Source organism: Filicampus tigris, chromosome 10 (assembly GCF_054856515.1).
Source record: "Filicampus tigris isolate MCC_2025a chromosome 10, RoL_Ftig_1.0, whole genome shotgun sequence".
Classification (NCBI taxonomy): domain Eukaryota; kingdom Metazoa; phylum Chordata; class Actinopteri; order Syngnathiformes; family Syngnathidae; genus Filicampus; species Filicampus tigris.
Window position 1 is genome coordinate 7,350,884 of NC_141226.1, and position 25,315 is coordinate 7,376,198.

Consider the following 25,315-nt stretch of genomic DNA (forward strand, 5'->3'; position numbering starts at 1 on the left):
TGAATGAATTAAAGTAAGATGCTAATTTGTAGTCACATTTGTTACATTAATGTAGTTGAAGTAGTAATAATGGTAATAGAATAATGTTTTTTGTGGACTTGCTGTCAATTTCTAGGCACATCTTCCAAGTAAAATATATTATACTCAATGACAGACAATTGAGTGCAGTAAGATGGGTTGGTTAGTGGTAGCAGTCTGCCTCACCGTTCTGAGGCTCTGAGGCTGCATGTTCACAATCACCATTTATATATAGATAGGTGAACAAAGATACATTATTTGTAGTAAATAGATAAGTATCAAACCAATTAAGTGAAATTGGATAATTTCCTGCATTGCACAACCTCAGGAATCACAACTTAATGACTGAAAGAAAATAGGTTCAGGAATTGACATCAAGTGGCATGATAGAAATATTTATTCGGGTTTTAATCTGAGTCATATTATTCTTATAACAACAGTACAGTTGAGTATAATGTAGACTACTCAACTCATCCCGCCAATATTGGCAGTGTGTCTGCATTACGTCACTGGGGGGCGCTAATTCCTCAATCAGGCACGAAGCGGTGAAACCGTACAGTACTAGCATTGCCTGGTACTCCTATAAACGAAAGGTAAAATTCAGTAATTTCGTCCATTGAAGTCAGAGTCTATAATATGTCCTATTTCAACGTAATAACTGCGCGATATCTCACGGGGGTCTTCAACACGATCAAAGTCAAAATGTTATATATAAAAAAATGCTGCAAAAGAGACGATGTATTATTAAAATGGGCCTCCGATATAACTTCCTGTTTATAACTATGATAGTCCTAAAACACAATATGTTTAAATGGATATCGCCTCCACTGGTAGCGGCTTCTCACATTAGCATCGAGGACAGCAGGACCGACGGTCACTCAGTCAAATGAGCTCAGCTAGGCCGCATTTATTGTTCCTCAACCGAACGTCGCTCTTATCCCGCCTAACGTCGGCCAAAGTTAGAATGACGACTACGACAACCAATGAAATCGTCGCGTGCTTCCGGCTCGAAAGAAAACTGACCAATCGGAGCTCGCAAGCGTCCGCGAGGCTGGCTTTGTACGGGCTTTCTGGCAAAAATGTTAGTTCCTGCTCTTCCCTAGCCGTTTCCTGTAATCGTACTGTGTTGTGAGACGGAGAAAGCCATGTGTGTCGATGCAAAGGTAAATTTAGCGCCCCGAATTATTACTGAGAGCCTTCGGGCAGCGGACTTGATGGTTATTTTCGGGTATTTTACCGAAAAATGGACGCAGACCAACCGAAAGAGTATCGCGGCCTAACCCGTGTCAGAACGTTGACGGGTAATGGTTATTGTGGCACGTTGCTTTGGTTTGGTCGGGTTTGTTGATGAGATTGAAGGAGTCCACTTGACTTGATCATCGGTTGTAATTGACCCAGAGGCCAGTTAATTGCCCCAAACATACAACACGGCGAGATTATGAGTGAACATAAGTAGTGCTTGCATACACGCTTTGGCAATAGGCACATCTTGACGGTAGATGCTAATGCTAACCGACGGTTTTGTGAGGCAGACTGCAATGTGAGCAGAGGAAAGCATCCTACCTCTCCATCACTACCTCCTCGCCTTACTTAAATGCCAACTCTTCCCAATTATTAAATATTTGCCGGTGTAGTTTGATTTCATTATAACGATAGCAACTACGTTATTTAACACAGTTGTGGCCATACACTGGCGGCATATGAGAAATATTGGCTTTGTAGGGGGAAAGCTACTTATCACTCATCAGTTAACACACCGAACATTATTTACTTTGTTGCTATGGTTTGTTTAATGCTTGTGCAATTCTAAAATAGTTTAATATGAATCCTATTCAAAATGACACGCTGTGTTTTGCCTAATCACTCATGTTTACTTTAAAGAATTTTACACATCATAATTATTCCAGGGTATGTAAACGTATGACTACAACTGTATGTATGATTAGAACTTTAATCATTGCACCATCTTGGCTTTACGTTGAACAAATTTGAAATAAAATGTAAAGATCCATTTGCGTTTTTTACTAAACTGGGAACGTATTGCTCTATAAATTTTGTGTTGTCCCTTTTAAGGCAAATTACTGTTATAATTACCATGGCAGCTATGTTGGTAGTGTGAGATTTCCATTTGTTCTCGTACATTGTATACATCAGAATGAATGTAGAAGTCCAATATGCCAAAAACTAGAGAAACCAACTGATGGGTTTATTAGTTCTCATTTATTAAGCATTTGTTATTTGTTGCATTACTGAATGCCAATAATCAGGAATGATACGGCGTTTTTGAATCATGGGGAATTTGTGTAATTAATATCTGTTTTCTCTCTGATTTCCAGCTGTTTTCTTTGACATTTTGAAAAACTGGACGAATACAATTTATATTTCATCTCGGAGCGTCTATAACATTGTGCCCGTCTCCCTGTGCGGAGGGGGCAAGATGGCAGACCCTATAATGGACCTCTTTGAGGACACACCCCTGTTTAACCTGGATGCCCTCCCAGATGACTCTTTTTCTCAGGGTTCATCAGACCCAGTGGAAGAGGCTCTTAAGCTAGCATTAGGTCAGGTGGACACACCAGTTGAGTCCGAGCCCACACCAGTTGAGTCAGAGCCGGTCAACGCTGGCCTTTGTGTTCCTGTCGCAGCCGCCACCGTACCTGAGCAGGCCTCCATTCCAGTTCCCGCACAGCAGACGGCAACAGTGGCGGCTGCTCAACCTGTTTCTTTAGCTGCGGTTTCCACTGTAGCCCAGGCTCCTGCTGCTGTTGATACTGTATCTCAAGTTCAACCCCATGTCACAGTACCCATAGCTAGCAACACCACTGTGGTCAGCAGTAGCACGGTCCTGCTTAACTCACCGCTAACTGTTTCCAGCCCCCCAGCCACCACCACTGCCGCCCAGCAGCTCGCACAGATCGCTCAGCAGCTCACTCCCCAACAGCTATCTGCCATTACACAGCAAGCGGGAGGGAAAATTGTCATTCTTAAAGGTCCTCAGGGGCAAACCCAGGTCCTGCAGACTGTACCTGGAGCCACGAGCCCGACAGGCAGCAAGGTCATCCGTTTGGTGTCCGGCTCACCGCTTAAACCAGGCATGCCCATACTACAGGGGGGAGCAGTCTTGAACCCAACGACCACAGGACAAACTCAAGTAAAGGTCGGTGCTGCGGGCGTGCAGCGGCTGCTGCAGTCCCCTAACGGGCCAGTGAAACAGTTGCTGCTCACTTCCATGCCCCAGCAAGGCCAGCAGGTCCAAGTGCAGATTCCAGCGCAAACACAGATGCCCCAAGTCCAAGCTCAAGTGCAAGTCCAGCCCCAGAGCCAGCCTGCTCAGATCCAAATCCAAGCTCAAAACCAGGTGCAACTCCAGCCAGCCATGCAGGCCCAAACCCCAGTAAGTGCTCCTTGCAGTCAGATTGTCATATCAGGCTGGAACTGGTTTGCTTTCTGTGTGTAGGCATCATTGGCTATTATGACCTTGTATGTTTGGCCTGTTTGCTCATGATCTCAATGAGACTAATTAATTCTGTTTTTGGCTCTAGGGGAGTGAAGCAAAACGAATCACTCTGGTTCTCCAGCAGCCCTCACAGGCTGCCGCCGTTTCTTCAATGGGTCAAACTGTTGTAGCCCAACCCCAGGTCACGCAGGTCCAAACAGGCCAAGGAGGTCAACAGCAGGTGCAAGCTCCGGCTAGACTGGTACTGGGACAGCTCCCTGGGGGTAAGCTGGTCCTCCAGGGAAGCCAGCTTGCAGCCTTGACCCAGGCCCGGGCTGCAGGACAAGCAGGAGGGCAGCCCAAAGTTCTTACAATCCAGCTGCAGGTGCAACAGCAGCCAGGCCAGCAAGGAGGAGTTAAGGTAAGAACAATTCTTCAGTTAGGTATTCAAAATCATTAAATACGTAGAAATAATACATTTGAAATTCAGTAGAAATCATTATTTTAGTGTGACAGTTTGCAAGCAGTTTGTGACTGATGTTTGTAACTTTTCAGTACCAGTTGGTGTCAGGAGCAAGCGGTACTGGCAGCCCGCAGGTATTGCAGATTTCTCAAGGCCAAGGGGGGCAGAGAGTTGCAGTGCCTCTCAAAATGCTTCTGCAGCCACAGGTAATCTAATTCTAATGTTGTGCACTTTGTGGATAGGTGTGTTTGATGTGACAGGAACAACAATATAAGTTCTCTGCCGTTACAGACAAGCTCAGCATCCACAGTCGGTGGGGCCGTGTCAGTGGTGAAGGTCGTCAACTCTTCAACAGCAGGCCCCTCCAGCACGACCACCACGGCGCCACAGGCTATCCGAATCACCAAGGCCCCTGGCGATTCTTCCTCTGTGCGACGGGTGGAGATCCTCTGCAAGCAGGAGAAGGCAAATCGAATTGTGGCTGAAGCTATAGCAAGGGCAAAAGCACGAGGGGAGAAGAACTTACCTCGAGTACTCAACCAGGACGAACTTCCATCCACGCAGACCTCACCAGAAATTGGAGGCACTGTGACCGTGGTCACATCTGCGAAGAAAAAGACCAGCGGAGGCGGTAGCAAGAAGAAAAGTCCTGTAGTTGCAGGAATTCCATCTAAAAGTGCAGGGGGAGCGGACAAAAAAGGCAAAGCCAAACCAGCAGGTGGGACAGTTGTAGATGTCGGTGGCACCACCATACCTACGACTGGCATTAAGAGCAAAAGCAAAACCAAGACAAAGTAAGAGATGCGTGTTGCAAAATGTTGTCTTTCTTTCACACTAACTTGATCTTTGGGTAACAGTCATTGATGATGTTTTGATTTCTTGCTCCTCTCTTAGCACTATTACTCTTGTGGGGGCGAAGAAAAGAAAAAGGAATCCATCCTCTGATCATTCAGATGGGGAGTTGAGTCCGGCCTCACCTGCTGCGCTGGAAGAAGACTTAATCATGGTAAGAACACATGAAGAAAATTCCTTCAAATACGGTGTAGTCTCTGAAGTTGAACAGTCAATTCGTTCATGCTGGCAAGGCCACATCAGTTTACCGACCAGATGATTAGACATGTATTGCTGCGATTCACGACATATGCTTCCGTTCGTGAACAGTCTTGGCATCCGAGGCAGAATGCTTGGTTGTACTTTCTCTCACACAGTATGGACTTTGTTCACTCGTGCATATTTGAAGTGTCTTTGTTTTTTTTTTTGTAAAGTAGATGCCCTCTTTGGCTCTCAAAAAAGTGGAAAGTGCATGTTATTGTGCTATTTGGAAGACAATTCCAGTGATGTGTGGTGAGCTCCCGTGGGCGGGGCTGGGTGCATGCTGCCCCTTGTTGTTTCCTCTGAACAGCTGATGAAGTTCCGTTCAGAGTGCTGCAGTATGACAAAGTCTGTTTGTGGAACGTAACTACTTGGAAAGATGGCTAGATATGTTCCAGGGACAATTTGTCACCACAAAATCTTTTCACTGTAAAATGAGTGTTTTAAGTAATTTCACAGTGTAATTATAATAAATGCTTCATCAAAGCTGTAGCAATATTCTGTTTGTAATGGGTCTTAAAAGTTTTTTTTTTTTCATTTAATTCCATTTTGGTGGAGAATTTGATGACATTTGTGTTTTAATCAGCTGCTTATGTACAACTAGTATGGCCTCAAAAGAGATTCCTGATGTGGCTCTCTGACTTCATTTGAGTCACATCATTTTTACATGCTGAATGAAGAGCTTGTGTATTATATTAAAGTTACACATAATGAACATGGAAAAACTCCTCTGTCCAGAAGCGGCGCTCTAATCGTGTAGTGAACAGGAAGAAGTACACTGAGGACCTGGACATTAAGATAACAGATGACGAGGACGAGCAGGAGGATGTTGACGTTACGACAACCACGGCGGCTGTAGCCTCCATCAGTGCAGCACCTGCAGCGGCACACATCCATCAGGAAATTGAGTTACATGGTGACGGACTGCCTGGCATGCAGTTCTTTGTGGTGTGTTGAATTATTGACTGAAAAAAATGTGTTTCGGAGTTTGACTTTTCATTGATATTTTCATTCATTTTCATTTCATGACACTTTTTTTTTCTTTTAATCTGTGCAGGAAAACCCAAGTGAAGAAGATGCCGCCATTGTAGATAAAGTCCTTTCCATGCGCGTAACAAAGAAAGAAGTATGCTTTTATGCATGTACTTATCGCTCACTGTTGCATTTATGATTTACTACTTTAAAATTACGTTTTTATTGTAGGTGTCCCCAGGCCAGTACACCAATGTCGAGGAATTCTTTGTGAAATACAAGAACTAGTAAGTCTCTTAACCTTGACAAGTAAAATGCATCCTTTACTTTTAGTATTTAGTACTTTTAGTAGACTAGAACACAATACATACAACTTCACATTCTTGTTTCCAGTTCATACTTACACTGTGAGTGGGCCAGCATGGGGCAGCTGGAGAAAGACAAGAGGATCCATCAAAAGATCAAAAGGTTCAAGACCAAACATGCGCAGATGAGGCATTTTTTCCATGAGGTGAGAGAACAAACGTATTTTTTTTTGTTGCTGCTTGTCTACCACACACAATGGGAGAAAAAAGTATATGAACCTTTTGGAATTTCTTAAAGTCCTGCATAAATTGGTCATTATTGTGGTCAAAATCACAACAATACAGTCTACTAAAACTAATACCACACAAAATATTTCATTTTCGTATTTCTACTGAAATACAGGATTTCGCTGCAAGTATGGAATTTTACTTTATATATTTCCAGGTCTCAAGGTATGGAAAATGAAAACTATTGTAATGAAAATTATTCATGTTTCCAAGGCTGTCACAACAGCTCTATTTTCTAAAATAAAAAATGAGAAATATCTAATAAATTAATACATTTATTCCTGTGTTTTTTTAAGGCACTTGGCAGCGCAGCTACAATGTCTGTGTGAGAGCATGCAGTATAATTGCAGTATATATACAATAGTCTTAATGAACACGCGCGTCTAATCGGCTCCAAAAAATATCATCAGCTGGTAATGTGCACCCTTCCAAACGGCTCAAGTAGTTTCTGTCATCAAAAATCGTCACATGGTTCCAAATGAATGCGCAGTACCCTTAGCCGTCATATTATACGAAATTTACGAATACGAATAAAATTAACATGTAAATGTTCCAGGGCAGGGAGGAAAAAGAAAGTGAACCCTTGCATTTAACTGCTTGACCCTCCTTTGGCAGCAGTAACCTCAACCAAGATCAGACAACAACATCAGTGAATTTTTGACCATTCGTCTTTACAAAACTGTTGCATTTCAGCAAATTTCCTGGGATGTTAGTGTCATCTGAAGACTTGGAGAAATTACTGGCCTATCAAATCTGTGTTGACAAATGTACCCAACATAAAAAAAAAAAAACAATATATGTATTTGTGCCTTTTATCATTTGTTTGTGAAGCACTTTGTGTTGCTTTTAAAGTATGACAGGTGCTGTATAAACAAAGATTTGATTGATTGATTGATTGATTGATTGATTAATCGATCATGTCACAGCTTGCTTTCATCAATGGGAAAAATTTATTCTCAAGTTTATTAAGATATTAGCAGAAGAATTTCAGGTCATTTGGCCTAAAAGTTGAAGTTCAAAAGAGGAAGGTTGTTGCAACAAGACAATGATCCTTAAAACAGAAGCAAATCTACAACAGAACTTAATAAATGCGTGAATAAAATGTTCAACTGCTATCATGTGTCTTCCGTCTTCGGTACAGATGCTTTAATACTGGCACTTTAACAAAGTTTATAAACAATATTTTTTTTAAAATCACAATGGAGATCAGACGAGATAACAAATTAATAGATCATTTTATTTCTTTTTGCTGTATCGTCCAGCCCTAGCTTGACCTCAATAGTGCTAGCTATTTACACTAGACATCCCAGGAATTTTGCTGAACTGCAAACGTTTTGTAAAGAGGAGTGGTCCAAAATTCATCCTGATGGTTGTGCACATCTGATCTGCAACTACAGCAAATGTTTGTTTGAGTTTATTGCTGCCAAAGCAAGGTCAACCAGCTATTAAATGTAAGGGTTTACTTCCCTTTGCTTTGCTGTCCTGTCCATTTTTCATAAAAATATGAAAATATATATAATTTGTTGTCTGGAATAAGTTTACACAGGCTCTGTTTATTCTTGTGATATAGATGATCAGACCACATTTTATGACTCATTTATGCATAAATTTAAGAAATTACAATAGGCTCACATAGTCGTTGCATTGAAAAGATGTTACTGTATTTGACTGTGATATACTCTACAGGAGGAGGAGCTCTTTAATCCAGACTACGTGGAAGTGGACAGGATTCTGGATGTATCCCACAGTATAGACAAAGACAATGGCGAGGTAGCGTAGGAGAAACTATACTAAATGGATAAACGTGAACATTCGGATCTAAAGAAAGTAAATTGTTTGGGTTTTTACTAACTATGACACTTTCGTCCATCCCCGCAGCCTGTGATTTACTACTTGGTCAAGTGGTGCTCTCTGCCTTATGAAGATGCAACCTGGGAGCTCAATGAGGATGTGGACGAGGGCAAGGTGGAAGAGTTTGATAAAATCCAAACACGACAACCTCGACTCAAGAGAATGGTAACGACTGAAAAGCTACATATCAAGAGTATTGAATGTATCTATGTTTTGCTTGTTGGCCTTCAGGAATTTTAAGGAAAGGATGCCCGGCATCTCATTTACTTTTTGATTCCAGTCATTTGTGAGCATTAAAAAGTCTAAACAGATGGGCTGTGTGCAAATTGATGTGCTGTGATTTGTGCACTCTGTCCACTTCTGCAGACGCGACCACAAGCTGGCTCATGGAAGAAGTTGGAGGAGACCAGAGAGTACAACAATGGCAACACTCTTAGAGAATATCAACTGGAGGGTGTCAACTGGCTGCTCTTTAACTGGTACAACAGGTATGAATCACACCCATTCACATGACATGTCCTACAAGATGCAACATAAAGTCAGTCAAAACGTTGACCATGTTCAAATTGCTATCATACAAGTCATATTTGGTCATTCACTCCAACTCTTGCATGGTTTGCCCCGTGTAGGGGACTGGTTCTCAACTAGTCTTAGGCCGGTACCCACATCGTAATGTCATTATGTCACTGCCTACTTTACAGCAATCAAACGATGCATATTATTTTAAAGCGGTAATCAACTCAAAAAATATATTTACAAAAATATGTTCTATGAGCCTACACTAGTCAAAACAGGGCCTTCTAATTAATATTGCATCTGTGGACATGAGTTAGACATCAAAATCCACCCGTTTTTGCCAGTTTCTGTTGACTGAAAATGACATCACACTTGCTCAAGTAATGACCAATTACCGCTCACTGGTTTTCTGAAGCTGAGCCTAATTTTAATTGTGTGAATGACCTCAGCTCATGTATGAATGTTAACTTCGTCATCTCGTCATTCACGGGACATGAACACACACAATTGTCATCTTTTTGACTGGAAACACCACCACACTGGATTTCCAATGAAACAAACAATATGTGATTTTATTGCTTTCACCTTTAATTTGAGGGGATTTACAGTACACCCAATCAAGTAGCGCTATAAGTATTAAAACAGTTAGTTGGTCTGTATTTATACGCCTCTCCGTTTTTTTTTACGACGGGAGTCGGCTAGCTATACAGGCTAACATCCATTAACCTCGGATTAAACCGAGTTTCCGTGAGAAACAAAACACCTCATCCATGAACACGGTGATGTTCAGCCAGTTCTAATTGCAATATCCGTTTTATAAACCCAAGATCTTGCGTTGGATATATAAAGATTTGGTAGCGGTTTCCGCTGCTGACGCTAGTGAATCCATATGGGGCAAAAAAAACAAAAAACAAAAAAAAAACCGCAGCCTTCGAGGCTGGATCTGGACTACTGCAATATGATTGGCTCCCGCGTTGCTGGAACGATATGACGGACATCATGGTGTGCTGCCGTAACTATAGACACCGCCATAACCATGCACGCCGCCATCTTGGATTAGCGCTTATACCAGGGGTAGAGTGAACCGACGGAATAATGGGCCGATCGGGTTCGTCAGTTTTCAAAAACAATTCCATTCCAACCATTACTTTCGCACAGTATTAGTGCAATTCTGCACAATGTATAGTTTTTGGTTCCATTTTAAAAAGCACTTAAACATTTACAGCTCATAATGTCAAAGCCACAGTATCAACTTCAATTTAAGTTGCTCTATCATTTTTTTAAACATGTCAGTACTGCTGCTACAACCTGAAAAGGTGTAATCAAAGTTGAATGTATTACCTACTTAATTGCTTTATTACATACCTTAAAGTGGAAGTCAACGCAAAAATGCTTTTTTTCAATAATATGTTCTATGCCAGCCCAATAGTTGAAACAGGGCATTCTGATAAATATTGCGTTTGTGGAATAAGTGTTAAGCTACTCGTTTTTAGCCATCTCTGGGGGCGGCCATTTTGTCTTCTGTCGACTGAAAATGACATCACAACTGCTCACAATGACCAATCACAGCTCAGATTCAGCAAACAGGTCAGCCGTGATTGGTCGTTGTGAGCAGTTGTGATGTCATTTTCAGTCGACAGAAGATAAAATGGCCGCCCCCAGAGATGGCTAAAAACTAGTGCGTTTTGCTGCTTAACTCATATTCCACGAACACAAAATTAATCAGAATGCCGCGTTTCAACTAGTGGGCCTGCTGGGCACATATTCTAAAAAAATATATATGTTTGAGCTGACTTCCGCTTTAAAGGAACTGTGGATGTTTTCACTAACATATTCATTTTATATATTTTTTCATCGGGGAAATGAAATGAGTTACCATTTTCTATTTCATCTATTCATTTAGGAGAAATTAGGAAATAAGTGACTCCATTAACAACGCCTCTTGTTAATGAGGCAAATGGCCGCGCCCCCTACCGTTCTATCCTTGTTCGGCCGGAGTCACGGGAGTAACCGATTCCAAACCCTCCATTGGAAATCATTGTACTTTCATTGCTTGTAACGTCCAAAAATGGCTATCAGTTGGCACCAAAATTTATGTGGACATCTCTACTAATGCCTACTTCAATATATCAAAAGGATTAACCTCTCCGTGGCTGATTTATATGAGAATGAGGAAATGTGGAAGTGAGCAGAGCTACATAGATTTAGGCTGGGACGAGCGCACACTGCTTCTTTGCTGATCACGGTTAGGATGGGCGAGGCATTAAACACCAGTCAGGATATTTACAGAGACTGAAGTGGAAATGAGTAGCCGTGCACATTTATTTGGATGAGGAATGGCCCCATTTTCTCGACCGACAACACGCCGTCCAATTTGGAACGTAAACAGCCGAAAAGGTACGTTCCAATGCGGCCACACTCGGTTGTGGAGTCAGCCTCGCTGGAACTTTTTGTTCGCTGAACATTGACGCTTGTTTGATGAGGGCTTACCTCACTCTCTGGCGGCTGCAAGCGGTGTCTGACAACGCATGCGACTGCTGGGAGGCAACCCCGCGACTTGAAGATCTTACGCAGGCTGGACGCAGAGTAAGGAGCTAATGTTGTTGTGCTAACACCTTTTGTTTTAACGACATGAAGCTAGTTGTTGCTATTAGCCGTCCTCTTATCCTAGTAGTAATGTGCATTTGCATTTTGGTGGCGATCGGTCGCCGTTTTAGACAACAGAACTGACAAAGCGAGCAATATTACCACACTTGGCTCCCTCCCGAGACGTGGGCAGCTGAGACCGAAAACACAACATAAGCCACGCCCCAAAAAGGGGTGGGGAAATTTGTTGTAAACCTCAACAAATAAGCCCTTAAATCACGACAGAGTCTTTGGGGGGGGGGCACTTTAGTACTGATGTCATTTTTACATGCAAACCTATTATATAAGTGCCAATGTTAAGCTCACCCAAGTGTCCTTTAAAGAATTCAAGCTGTAAGCTAATGATGGTTACAAGAGCACCTGTTTGCTGGTGCGATATGCTGCAATTTACATTTGATCCGATTAGTTCACTAATCGTGCCTAGCACAACAACCGTTAGTGTCAGCCCAAGTTTGCGTGCCTAAATCAATGAAATACGGTAAATGCCAAGACTGCATAAAATGAATAATGCCACACAATTTAGCTTTTATCAACATTTAGCACAAACTGAGGAGAAACTACACTTATAAAAGTGGAATGTAGACAACATTAAAATCCACAGTTTAAAAAAAAAATACATGACTTAACCACATCACACAATGACCTTAATGTCCCTATTTAGCCTTAATGTGTAAAAAGACTGCTTGATTGTTGCCTTTTTCTGGTATCTGAGATCCACTTTGACCCGCCAGCTGAGAATCACAGGCTTAGAGGATAGCTGGAACATTGTGAAGATTTGGTTTGACTCCCATTTCAACTCTGACTTGATTAAGTATTGTTATGGGCAATTATACTGATTATTCCACCACTGTAAGGGAAGCAAATTTGGAAACATCCTCTTACGTTTCTCTCTTCCTTTGGTCTCACTTTGTGTTTCAGGCAAAACTGTATCCTAGCAGATGAAATGGGTCTGGGGAAGACGATCCAGTCCATCACTCTGCTGTCTGAGATATATGCTACTGGAATCCAGGGCCCCTTCTTGGTTATTGCTCCCCTTTCCACCATCACCAACTGGGAGAGGGAGTTCTCCACATGGACCAACATGAATGCCATCGTCTACCACGGCAGCCTGGCCAGCCGGCAGATGATCCAACAGTACGAGATGTACAGCAAAGATGATAAGGTAGGCTTGACACTAACTGATTTGACTGTAATCGATCATGTCTGATTTATGTTGCCATTTTGTGCACAGGAACATTTAATCCCGGGCGCGTACAAATTTGATGCCCTGATCACAACTTTTGAGATGGTGTTGTCCGACTGCCCTGAGCTGAGGGAGATATCCTGGCGTTGTGTGATCATTGATGAGGCGCATCGCCTCAAGAATCGGAACTGCAAACTGTTGGATAGCTTGAAAATGTTGGACCTGGTTAGTTGACCCGATTAGAACATTGCAGAATGAAACCCTATTATGCAAAGCAGAGTAGTCACTTTGATTTGGGTGTCATATTGTTTTTGCGCCCAGGAGCACAAGGTGTTGTTGACTGGCACCCCTCTCCAGAATACTGTGGAGGAACTCTTCAGTTTGCTTCATTTCCTGGAGCCTGCCCAGTTCCCCTCTGAAATTGAATTCCTCAGAGAATTTGGAGACCTCAAAACAGAGGAACAGGTGCAAAATATATGATATACTGTATGATCATCTTGGCACCAACAGACATAGAGTATCGTTCTTGTGTGCCTTGTGATTATAAAAGTATAAGTCATAATACTTTAATATTGTGAATGATATTTTCAATTTGGCTGTGACCGAGCAAGTTGTTTATTTTATTATTTATTTATTTATTTTTTACCCTTCAGGTTCAGAAGCTGCAGGCTATACTGAAGCCGATGATGTTGCGAAGGCTCAAGGAGGATGTTGAGAAGAATTTGGCACCCAAACAGGAGACAATCATTGAGGTTAGTAAATGTTTTTCAGGGAACACACCGGTCAGTTTTCATTTTTCAGCATTCGATTAGACAGTGGGCATATAAGAATAAAAGTGCAAATATCAATGGAATCTGATTACCTGAAAAATAATTTAAGACGATTACGGTAAGTATCAAAATAATGACATAACCTGTACACTCCCAATAGGACATTTTGGACCGCTTCAAATGATCCCTGTGATGTATGACCTGCTGTACACTAGACTGTTAATTAAAAAAAAAAAAAAAAGCAACCGTCTCATTACATCGTTGTTGTGATGAGTTGACATTTTAAATGACTCTTGTATTACTCCTCTAAGGTTGAGTTGACGGATGTTCAAAAGAAGTACTACCGGGCCATCTTGGAGAGGAACTTCAGTTTTCTCAGTTTAGGAGCAAACAGTAACAGCAATGTCCCCAACCTGCTCAACACTATGATGGAACTCCGCAAGTGCTGCAACCACCCTTACCTCATCAATGGTATCGCAACTCGCTCTCAGTTGTCTGTTTTATACAAATAGACATGACTTGAGTTTTTTTTTTTTTTAACTTTGCGTCATACCTCTTTTTTTCATTTTTTAAATTTCATTAGACCCAAGTCCTTGTTCCTAATAGTGTTTTCTTTGTGAACAAATCCTTAAATTTGATGGTGATCTGTCTTGTCTTAACTAGGTGCGGAGGAGAAGATTGTAGCAGAGTTACGGCAGGTGTATGACCCTCTTGCCCCAGACTTCCATTTGCAGGCCTTAATTCGCTCTGCTGGAAAACTCGTCTTACTGGACAAGCTGCTGCCACGTCTCAAGGCTGGTGGTCACAAAGTCCTCATCTTCTCCCAAATGGTGCGCTGCTTAGACATTCTGGAGGACTACCTCATCAACAAGAGGTGGGACATATTTACTCTTCATTTTTTCAGCCAATTGTTGTATGTCTCTTTTCAAATTCTTGTTATTCCATTTTTATAGATACCTTTATGAGCGCATTGATGGCAGAGTACGTGGCAATTTACGACAGGCTGCCATCGATCGTTTTAGCAAGCCTGACTCGGATCGCTTTGTCTTTTTGCTGTGTACCCGTGCTGGCGGCTTGGGTATTAACCTTACTGCTGCTGACACCTGCGTCATATTTGACTCGGACTGGAACCCTCAGAATGACCTGCAGGTACATTTTCAACTGCTGTTCAAGCCAACATTACCTGTCTTTGGAGTTTTTTCCTTTTGCAGACTGATGATTTGACCTTACACCTTAAAGCGGAAGTCAACCCAAACATATTTTTTTCAAGGATATGTTCCCAGCAGTCCCACTAGTTGAAACACGGCATTGTGATTAATTTCGCGTTTGTGGAATATAAGTTAAGCAGCAAAATGCACCCGTTTTTACCCATCTCTAGGGGCGGCTATTTTGTCTTCTGTCGACTGAAAATGACATCACAACTGCTCACAACGACCAATCACGGCTGACCTGTTTTCAGAATCTGAGCCGTGATTGGTCGTTGTGAGCGGTTGTGATGTCATTTTCTGTTGACAGAAGACAAAATGACCGCCCCCAGGGATGGCTAAAAACGAGTGGATTAACACTTACTCCACAAACGCAATATTTATCAGAATGCCCTGTTTCAACTATTGGGCTTGCATAGAACATATTCTTGGAAAAAAAATGTTTGCGTTGGCTTCCCCTTTGAAAATATAATATATATTTTTTCTCATTTTTTGTTTTGAAACTCAGGCACAAGCTCGATGTCATCGTATTGGCCAGTCAAAGGCAGTCAAAGTCTACCGCCTGATCACAAGGAATTCCTACGAGAGGGAGATGCTGGACAAAGCAAGTCTGAAGCTGGGCCTCGATCGTGCCGTCCTGCAAAGCATGAGTGGAAATAAAGACAGTAATGTTAATGGGGTAAGAAAATAATCACTTAGTTTATTTCATGTATTGGTTTGTTCCACATTTTACCTTTAAATCCATCAAAATGTTGTGTTACGTCTAACAGATCCAGCAGTTTTCTAAGAAGGAGATTGAGGACTTGCTTAGGAAAGGAGCTTACGCCGCCATCATGGACGAGAACGATGAGGGTAGTCGCTTCTGTGAGGAAGACATTGACCAGATCCTCCAGCGCAGAGCCACCACCATCACTATAGAGAGCGAAGGCAAGGGCTCCACCTTCTCAAAGGCCAGCTTTGTGGCCTCTGAGAACCGTAATGACATTGCCCTTGATGACCCGGAATTCTGGGAAAAGTGGGCTAAGAAAGCTGACATAGACATGGACACGATCAACAGAAAGGTAAACTGATTTTCACTTTTAACGCTTGTTTTGCACTTTTTCTGTACCGGTATTTTCTCTCACTTTGTCGAGCATTAATACTTAATTGTTTCTTTCACCCTTAGAACACACTCGTTATTGACACTCCAAGAGTACGCAAGCAGACCCGCCAGTATTCCACTTTGCGAGGAGAAGGTGCAGAATTATCTGATGTGGACAGTGACGAAGAGTATCCACCTGCGAATTCCAGACACTCTCGTTCTTCCCGACGTGCTGATCGTCACACCGGAGTGGGTTACGGTCGCACTGACTGTTTCCGTGTGGAAAAACATCTGCTTGTCTATGGGTATGTTCAATTGGATAACAAACTAGTTTTCTCAAGCTTAATGTTGTCTTTTACAGGAGGAAAATGTGGTTGTTGTTGGGATCCGGCCCATCAACATTTTATTTATGACACAATGGCATTATTTTGGCTTTTATTAAAGCAATAGTATTAATCGTCATGGTGACCTCGTTCACAGCCCCCCCTTTTTTTTTTTTTTTTTTTCAATCTTTTCCAGTTGGGGTCGCTGGAGGGACATCCTTTCTCATGCCAGATGTAAGCGGCGGCTGAGTGAGCGCGATGTGGAGACAATCTGCCGTGTCATCCTGGTGTTTTGTCTCCTTCACTATCGTGGAGATGAGAACATCAAGAGTTTCATCTGGGAACTCATCACACCACCAGAGAACGGACGTGAACCCCAGACACTGCTCAACCACTCTGGTAGGAAAATGGTCATGGCTTAGTTTCAACTAGCATGTAATGCAAAATAGCTTCCTTGGGCAAGCTCAAGGGGCTTCTTACTTTTTTTTTGAGGCAGGGAATTTCTTGCTTTGCATGAGTTTACAGTTTTTTCTTCTCAGGCCTTTCCATCCCAGTCCCCCGAGGTAGAAAGGGTAAGAGGGTAAAAGCTCAAAGCACATTTGATGTGCAGAAGGTGGAGTGGATCCGCAAGTACAACCCAGACACACTGCTGCTGGATGACAGTTACCGCAAACATCTCAAACACCAGTGCAACAAGTAAGTGGAGCATTAAAGTTGTTGTGCTTCAGATGTCTAGTGCACTAGTGTGCTATGTCTATGATTGTCTTTTCTCTTCAAGGGTGTTGCTCAGGGTGCGTATGCTGTACTATCTGAAACAGGAAGTGATTGGGGAACATGCTGAGTCTGTCCTAAAAGGAGCTGACATTAGGTATAGAATTCAGCGTTTTGCGTATCATCACCTTCTTAAAATAATGGCCAAAGTCACATTTTGACAAAAAATGTTTTGGTTTTTGCCTTAAACATCTCACTAGGCTGGCCACTTCGGTTGAAATGGGCTACATCCCGAGTTAAACATATCATTCTATTCTACCTTTGAAATGAAATTATCAACAAGTATAATATAATCAACATTTGTGACAGTTTTTAGTGTTTTATGAAAAAACAAAAAAATGAGTAAGCTCATTATTTTACAAAGGTACCGTATTCTCCCAATTAGGCATGGGCCGATTACCGGTTTACTGTGGTTTGTAAAAGTTTCGGTTTCAATAACCACTAATACTGTCTGCCACCGGTAATAAGCGCTTCCTTTCTTTTTTGAGGGGACTTCTAAGCGGGGCACAATGTGATTGGTTATTTATAGAGTTGACTAAACAAGTTGCCTCTTTGAAGTTAATGAGGCCAGTCCCCTTTTTTTTAATTTTTTTTTTTTTTTTAACTCCCTGCCGAGCAAATAGGGAAGGTGTGAGCAGTTGCGCACAGAGGAGGAGGAGGGAGGGAGACGAAAGTGACTGCAAACTCCAACACACTTACACTGATGCCTTTGTGCATTGTCTCGAAATAAAAACATGGTACCAGCAGGTACTAGTTAGCCCCAAGGACAGCGTGAGTAGCCCACGGGTCTGTTCTAAAAATAGCTCACCAGTGATGGGACACTGACTTACTAGGAATTAAATGGAAGAAGAATGTTAACATTTATTTATTTAAACTTAACAAGGTGCACATTTTTTAAATGTACCAAATATTTTATAGTTTGTTAAAAAATAAAGTTAATTGTGTTCAATTGGGGAAAACACAAATATTTCCAAAAATGATATTTTAGAGCTGTTATTTAATACCGCGAAACTGTGATATTTTTGCTCACGGTTATTATACCGTCGGGATCTAATATTGGCCCATGCCTACCAACAATGAACTCTTAAAAACTCCCGTTATGATGCTACCTGAGACAGACACTGGACTAATTGTTTCTTTTCAGAGATGTTGACATCTGGATGCCAGAGATGGAGCAGCAAGAGGTACCTGCAGGATGGTGGGATGGTGAGGCGGACCGCTCTCTGCTGGCTGGTGTGTTTAAGCATGGTAAGAATTTTCTGGAGAACTGCAAGGCTTTCCTTTGCTTATTCAGATCTTGGTGGCCAGGCACTCTCCTGCTGCTACCATGAGATGGCGCCGATTTGTACGTACTACTGACTGACCGTCTCTCTGTTACCAGGTTATGAGATGTACACCACCATGCGTGCTGATCCACGTCTCTGTTTCCTGGAGAGGGTGGGCCGCCCAGACGACAGGGCTATCGATGCCGAGCAGCACACTGCTGACGGCGAGCTGGGAGACGAGTGAGTCATGCTGACACTCTTGTACCTGTTTGAAAATTCTGTTGATGTAATGTGTATTCATCCAAACACAGTGCACTGGTACCCTGATGCAGAAGTATTTCTGAGTTGCAAGACGTCTGTTTGTTTTTTGTTTTTTGTTGTTTTGCTTTGCTTTGTGTTGCCAGCCAAAATCCGATTTAAGAGCAAACATAACATACATACTCCCACATGGGTTAAGTGGAGGAAAAATGAAGCAATAAAGGCACCCTAATGTTTAATATTCACATCTGTCAGTCTTGAAATCTAGCTTTCTGTGAGAGCGTTTGTGCAGGTGATGGAATGACTGATAACCCAGGTGATGTCTTGCATGCTTATTGCTTGTTCTTCTTTACAGAGGTGAGTATGACAAATACTCAGAGGACCCCGAGTTCAAGCCTGCATCAAGACTCCCCAAAGATTCTTTTGATGAGGTATACCTTTGAGAATTACATCATCATATCTCTGAAAGCGTTTAACAAATAAGTCTCTCACATCGACATTTAACGCTCCCCGTCCTCCAGCCTGACGGTATGAAGATGGAGGAGGACATATCTGTCGAAGATAAGGCAGTCGCAGTGATCACAGAAAGCGCATCTAACCAGAACCAGAGCGGATGCGATTGGCCCTCAAGTTCATCACTTACTGCACGTTTACGGCGGTTGGTCACAGCTTACCAGCGTAGCTACAGACAGGAGCAGCTGAAAATTGAAGCGGAGGCAAAGGGCGACCGCAGACGCAGGAGATGTGAGCAAGCCAGCAAGCTGAAGGAGATAGCACGCCAGGAGCGACAACAAAGGTATACAGGGTTTTTTTTTCTTCTTTTAAATGTCAGTGTCTATTCAAAAAGGCATTTTGATGTTCAATTCAGCTACACAAGTGAATTTCACGTCGATAAAAGTCACCCAACTTGATTTGTGTCTGTCTGCAGGTGGACCCGCAGGGAGGAATGTGACTTCTATCGTGTTGTCTCAACTTTTGGTGTAGAAAGAATGAAAAAGGAGTCCGGCCTTGTTGAGGGCGAAGAACAAGACTATGAATGGACGCGATTCCGTACCTTCGCACGCCTGGATAAAAAAACTGATGAAAGCCTTAGCCGCTACTTCCGCTCTTTTGTAGCCATGTGCCGGAGAGTGTGCCACCTGCGTCCTGGCCGAGATGAGGGTAACTACAGCCACCCAATACTCAAATAATACACACTTTTATTGCAGAGGTACCCTTAAATATCGCATTCAATGCTGTTCTCATTCACTGCCAGACATTTCAGACCCTCTTTTACCCTAAGCTTTGAAAAAAATGGGAAAAAAATATAAGTAAAATCCTAGAGTTGAATGGGTGGACTGTGAAAAGACAAATTCATCAATGGCACTGAATGAGTTAAGTAGACGATTAAGCTTGTTGTCAGTGTTGGGCAAGGTACTTGGAAAATGTAGTGAGCAACGATACAGGTTATTCAACATCAAATGAAGCTTCACTGAAGCTACCCATCAGAGATATTAGCCTACAATAAAATGACCAAAGTAGTAAAACTACATTCAAACTTTTTTTCTTTTCCCAAGTCATTGCTGTCTTGTGGCCAATTCAATCAGTTCAATTCAATTTATTGAACTTTTCTCTCTCAACCAAGAAAAAAAACATACTAACATACTTCCTTCTTCTTCTAATCAGACTTACGTAACAGGATATCGTTGAGTTAACTTCGGGAAATAACCTGAACGTGCTTCCTTAAATCAGGAGTTCTAGGTACTGTACATGATGTCAAACAGAAGACTAGGATTTAAGGTTTAGGCCTACCTGGGGAAAAGTAGTGTCTGTAAACGCTACCAAGTTGTGATCACGAAAGTAGCATCACTACTGAAATTCTAGTTGATGTTGCAAATGAACACAACATTCTGAAATGTTGATAAACTACTAGTATTGTTGCTACTTGTAACGCTGCTACTGCCCAACACTGCATGTTGTAAATTGTATTTATATTACTGACATAATTTTTTTATTTTGCACAAATAATTTTAGATTCATGCATCAATGGATTTTGTCCCATTGATTTTATGAACGGTGATCAGGAAACTCAACTCTACATACTTTCCCTAGATCTGTCACCACTTCCCCAGACTGTGGCCCCCATCACAGAAGAGCGTGCTTCCCGCACACTTTATCGCATTAGCCTCCTCCGTCGCCTCCGTGAGCGAGTCCTTCCGCACCCCTCCCTGGAAGAGCGTCTGCCGTTGGCCCCCCGCACCTCCGAGCTGCCCACCTGGTGGAGTATCCCGGACCACGACCGTCAGCTGATGCTCGGGGCAGCGCTGCACGGCGTCAGCCGTACCGAGCTCTCCGTCTTCTCGGACCCGCAGTTCACCTTCAGTGCGGCCCGAGATGAATTCATTCAGAACCAGCAAGCCCCGCCTCCACCCCAGCCGCAACCCATCATGCACCTCAACCAGCCGAAGTCCATTGCGGAGGTGTCAGGTGTGAAGGAGGACGGTCAAGAAATGGACATTAGTTTGCTCGGTGGTGAAATCAGTGCTCACCTGCAAAGTACACCGTTGACTCACCATGATGGCAAAGCACGAGGGCAAAGCTGGAGCTTCAAAAAGAGCAAAAACAAGGGAGGAAGCAAAGGGGGTGAAGAGGGTGGTTCTGATTCCGATTCTGACTCAGATTCAGGTTCGTCGTCGTCTGATCGATCAGGCAGCAGTGACGAGAGCGGAGATAGTGAAGAAGAGGTGGATGGAGGTCAGTTGGTATTTGACCGGAGCAATTCACAGTTCTCTAAACTAAGAAAGCGACGCGTTGTAAGATTTTTCTGTTTGTCGTCTGTCAGGTGTGAAGGCGTGCGATGTAGATGAAGAGAACAGTTTACTCTCGATGGCCTTGTCTCAGGATGGCATTCCGCCTCCGGATCCTATCAGAGTAGACTGGCCCAAGGTAAGTGGATCTTTTTCACAATCATAGAATGATAATACAGTGGACCCATGGAATTTAAACTGTTTGGCAGAAAACAGATGGTAATTTAAGTTAAAGAATAATCGGAAATGTACTGTATATGGTTGGTTTTTGATTTGCTCATGGTTAATTTTTAATAAATGCCTTTCATTTAAACTCAGGACCGTGTGTTGATCAACCGTTTGGATAGTTTGTGTACACTGGTGCTTACTGGTCAGTGGCCATCTGGGCGGCGCTACGTGTCTGAGGCTCACATAAACCAAAGCATCGAGCTGCAGGGAGACGAGATGGCCTACGCTCGGGTGGGCCGCAAACCCATCAGCATGCCCGGAGGCGAAGGGGAGGATGGAGAATTCACTGTCAAACTCCTCAAGGTATGTACACTAAACCTTTGGGATCTCTCTTTGTGTCTCATGCTTGTTAACACTCTTTGACATGTTGAAAAAGACCAGTTTGTTTTGTTCTCACTCAGACTGAATTAGAACTGGGCTATAAAATGGATGGATAGATAATTCAAAGTAGGGCTGGGCAATAATTCAATATATTGCGATAGACGTGATCAATATCAATGTAAAGTGCCTTCAATAAAATGTTCAATAGGAAAAAACAATCCCAATCCCAGCATTCTGTGTGCTGTCGGCAGAGGCTACAGTATGGCGTTAGATTTGTGCCACAGTTAAAAGCATGAAGAGCAAATTTTGAGCACGGTAGTGTGTTCTTGAGCGCAGCCGAGTCACTGACTGTTCGTTTGCCAAGTGGGGGTACGTGAAGAAGCAGCTGAACCAACGGAGAAGTGTGTTCAGGCGCATGTCATGTGTATTGCGTACACACGTCAAACCAAAGTGTGGCTTAGCTTTGTTCAAATAAATGACATGTCGCCTCAGTGCAAATCCTGCAATAAGATTATAATGTGCAAATTGACATCTCCGGATGAATACATGCAGTAGAAGTCAAGGTGCAAGCTCTGTGTTTTTAGCCTGCGCCGAAGCTGTCAGTCAAGTAAAACAATAACACGTCCTATGGCAATAATGAGCCTGCTAACAAGTTTAAAGTTGAACTAAGACGTTTTTTCAACTGCGATACATGCACTCAACGACAGTATTAGTTTGCTACGCTGACATTGCATGAGAAATGAAAGAAGGTTCTTAGAAGTATCAACAATGGTGTAGAGCAGGAGTCTTCAATCCTGTTCCTCGAGGGCCGGTGTCCTGCCTGTTTTCCATCTCTCCCTGCTACAGATATTCACCAAAGGTCTGCAGAAGCTGGATCATGAACCTGATCATTTGAATCAGGTGTGTGTTGCAGCAGGGACAGATGGAAAACAGGCAGGACAGGATTGAAGACCCCTGGTGTAGAGAATCTTCCACAAAAAAGCATTTGCAGCGGCACTGCTTGAGCCAGGAGCATGGATGTACACAACATTGCACATTACACTGCATTACAATCTACATAAAAACAGTGTACATTCCTTGAGCGTTAGTTTTGCGACCAGATATTTTGGATGGTATTTTTCCCCTGGATAGTTGTTTTTTGTAGATTATCGTAAAACTATTTAATTTTTTTTTCAAATTTTGATTTGGGGGGGGGGGGGGGGGGAATCAATATATATCGATATTGACCAATACGAATTACCTATATCGTGATTAAGTTTTCAGACATATCGCCCAGCCCTAATTCAATGTTAGAAATACATTGCTGTGAAGCAGAGGGGCTGAAAAACAATAGTAACATTGTTGCAGTTGTTTTGGTCAACTGAAATATTTAACATTAGGCATATAAACTAATAGTAACTATAACATTCATTGTACACAGTTGTGTACATAAAACAAGTGAGAGTGCAGTTAGCTAAAATCGCAATTTTATAGTCTGATGAATGCAAAGCAAATTTGCTGTTATTTTACTGCTGGTATAATTTTATTTAGCTCTTTAACTTCTTGGCAGAGACAGCCGGCGTGATGGTTATTATCTCTTTCTCTCAATCTACTAGGAGGAGGGACTGAAGTTGACATTCTCTAAGCAGGCACTGATGCCCAACGGGTCAGGTGGCGAAAGCAGCCGTAAGCGACGCAAAGAACTAGAGGTACAATATCATCTTGATGAAAAAGTAACTGCGTGCAACAACCACGCCGCATTTTGTCTGCTGACTTCCTGCCGTCCTTCTGTGTTGTAGTTATCTGACCCAGAAGGCCTCCTTGATCCACTGGAGCGTATTCCTCGCCGTCGGGACCCTCCCACCTGGCTGAAAGAGAATCCAGATTATGAAGTGGAGGGAGACATGCTAGAGGTGCAAACAGTTATTATTGCATTTGATGTTTTGTTGTTCCCTGGTCTTGAAAGATCAAATTGAGAAGCAAAATTGAGTTTTTGGTCTGATACTTTTTTTGTTCCTACAGCTTCTTGTGAACAGGAGCAAGCGGAAGAGGAGGAGGAAGGCAGATAAAGTCCTGACAGGCAATGAGAAGGTCAAGCTTATTAACATGAGGACAGGAAAGAAGGTCATACATACGCTCTCATTAAACACACTTATTTTACACCTGTTGACATTTCCGTCCTTTCCTTCCAACACATGTTTTGTTTCTCCATTTAAGATTGGCGCTGCATTCTGTCCGATGCTGCAAGACCTGAGAGAATATCTAGAAGAAAATACAGATTTCGTTGTCGCGCCCGATTGGTCGGAAACAGTTCGGAACTCTGTACGTAGATGCCTTTCTTGATTGTTAATGTACAAGCTTTTGCAGACCATTTTTTGACATCGAATACAGCAAAGATTCCAGCAATAATTGAACAGTGTTCTTACGTTGCTTTCTTCCAGGGCTTTTTGCCAGAGACACTCTTCCACCGACTGCTGACTGAATACTCAGAGATTCCGAAGAAAAGTCGCCACCGCCATCATCATCATCACCATCACCACCACCACCACCATCACCAACACCAACACCACCACACTCCAGAGCCAACGCCAGAAAATCCTTACCTGGAAGGAGTGGAAGAGGAGACTCTGGTCTCAGATGGAGCTTACATGATGGACGAGGAGGACCTGGAGACCTCCCAACATTTCCTCACCAGTCCGGACTTCGATGTTAAAATTGAGGCTGGTGACAGCCTTTCCCAAGGAGACTATGACAGCTCAGATCAAGAAGGCCTGTTAGATGACGTCATCCTCACACATAAGGACTCTGACTCGTCATCTAGCTCAGAGGATTGACTCACTCCCCCCAATTTATTTGACTTAGTCCCCGTCTGAAAGTGCGCCGTTATCCCTCATTTATTTTTACCTTATGTATCAAATTATTGGAATTATGTTGCTGCTTTTATGCATTGCAAATTTATTTTATATCTGGATTCTTTTCTTCTTTTTTTTTTTGGAAAGAGCAGGTTTGCACCCATGTTTTCCTTTCATCAGCGACAATTTCAATCCCTCTCCTCAGTCCTCCACTGTAGCTGCTGCAAATGGCAAAAATCATTCTTAATTTTGTGGCCCACCATCCTGCTCCGTTCACTCCCAAATTGAGGAGTTCCCATCACATTCCCAGCTGTGACCAAAAGTGGGGGCCTCCTGCTGTAGATAACCTTTTCTTATCAAGGAACCTCAATTAGGGTCCTCAACGGAATACATATACTGAATGAAGTGGCATCCTACACTTTCTCAGCCTTGTGGGCTCACGTCACCTGAGTCCATGCAAGTCTGTAAATGACATACAAGAAGTTCCAATGTGTGGGTGTACTGTTAATGTTTTAATTGTGTGAAACAGAGGGAGTGTGGTGCATTAGTTACTGAGGCAGTGAATCAAGGATGGTTGTATCGTATTATGTAGATCAGGTAAATTGTGTCCTATGGTGCAAAGGTGACAATTGAGTTGCTATTCTTGTTTTATGATCTATCTGTGACCTGAATTACAGCAAACTACAGTGACAGAAAGTCTGTGTGT

The 25,315-nt window shown here is 42.6% G+C and overlaps 1 protein-coding gene across 1 annotated transcript; it reads left to right on the forward strand.

Moving 5' to 3' along the window:
• The first annotated feature begins 1,081 nt into the window (after nucleotides 1-1,081).
• chd8 (chromodomain helicase DNA binding protein 8) lies at nucleotides 1,082-25,305 on the forward strand. The gene is made up of 39 exons (XM_086043294.1): nucleotides 1,082-1,181; nucleotides 2,355-3,412; nucleotides 3,561-3,875; nucleotides 4,010-4,123; nucleotides 4,209-4,711; nucleotides 4,812-4,923; nucleotides 5,748-5,957; nucleotides 6,067-6,135; nucleotides 6,213-6,268; nucleotides 6,375-6,492; nucleotides 8,261-8,344; nucleotides 8,453-8,590; nucleotides 8,792-8,913; nucleotides 12,506-12,749; nucleotides 12,819-12,995; nucleotides 13,092-13,235; nucleotides 13,424-13,522; nucleotides 13,852-14,011; nucleotides 14,204-14,414; nucleotides 14,494-14,689; nucleotides 15,254-15,424; nucleotides 15,516-15,806; nucleotides 15,911-16,131; nucleotides 16,346-16,548; nucleotides 16,689-16,845; nucleotides 16,928-17,017; nucleotides 18,065-18,168; nucleotides 18,302-18,425; nucleotides 18,799-18,874; nucleotides 18,965-19,239; nucleotides 19,372-19,604; nucleotides 20,535-21,176; nucleotides 21,265-21,368; nucleotides 21,548-21,760; nucleotides 23,374-23,466; nucleotides 23,557-23,670; nucleotides 23,780-23,881; nucleotides 23,975-24,079; nucleotides 24,199-25,305. Exons 2-39 carry the CDS (start codon nucleotides 2,456-2,458, stop codon nucleotides 24,589-24,591), a joined length of 7,740 nt encoding a protein of 2,579 aa, XP_085899420.1. The 5' UTR covers nucleotides 1,082-1,181; nucleotides 2,355-2,455; the 3' UTR covers nucleotides 24,592-25,305.
• The last annotated feature ends 10 nt before the right edge of the window (nucleotides 25,306-25,315 follow it).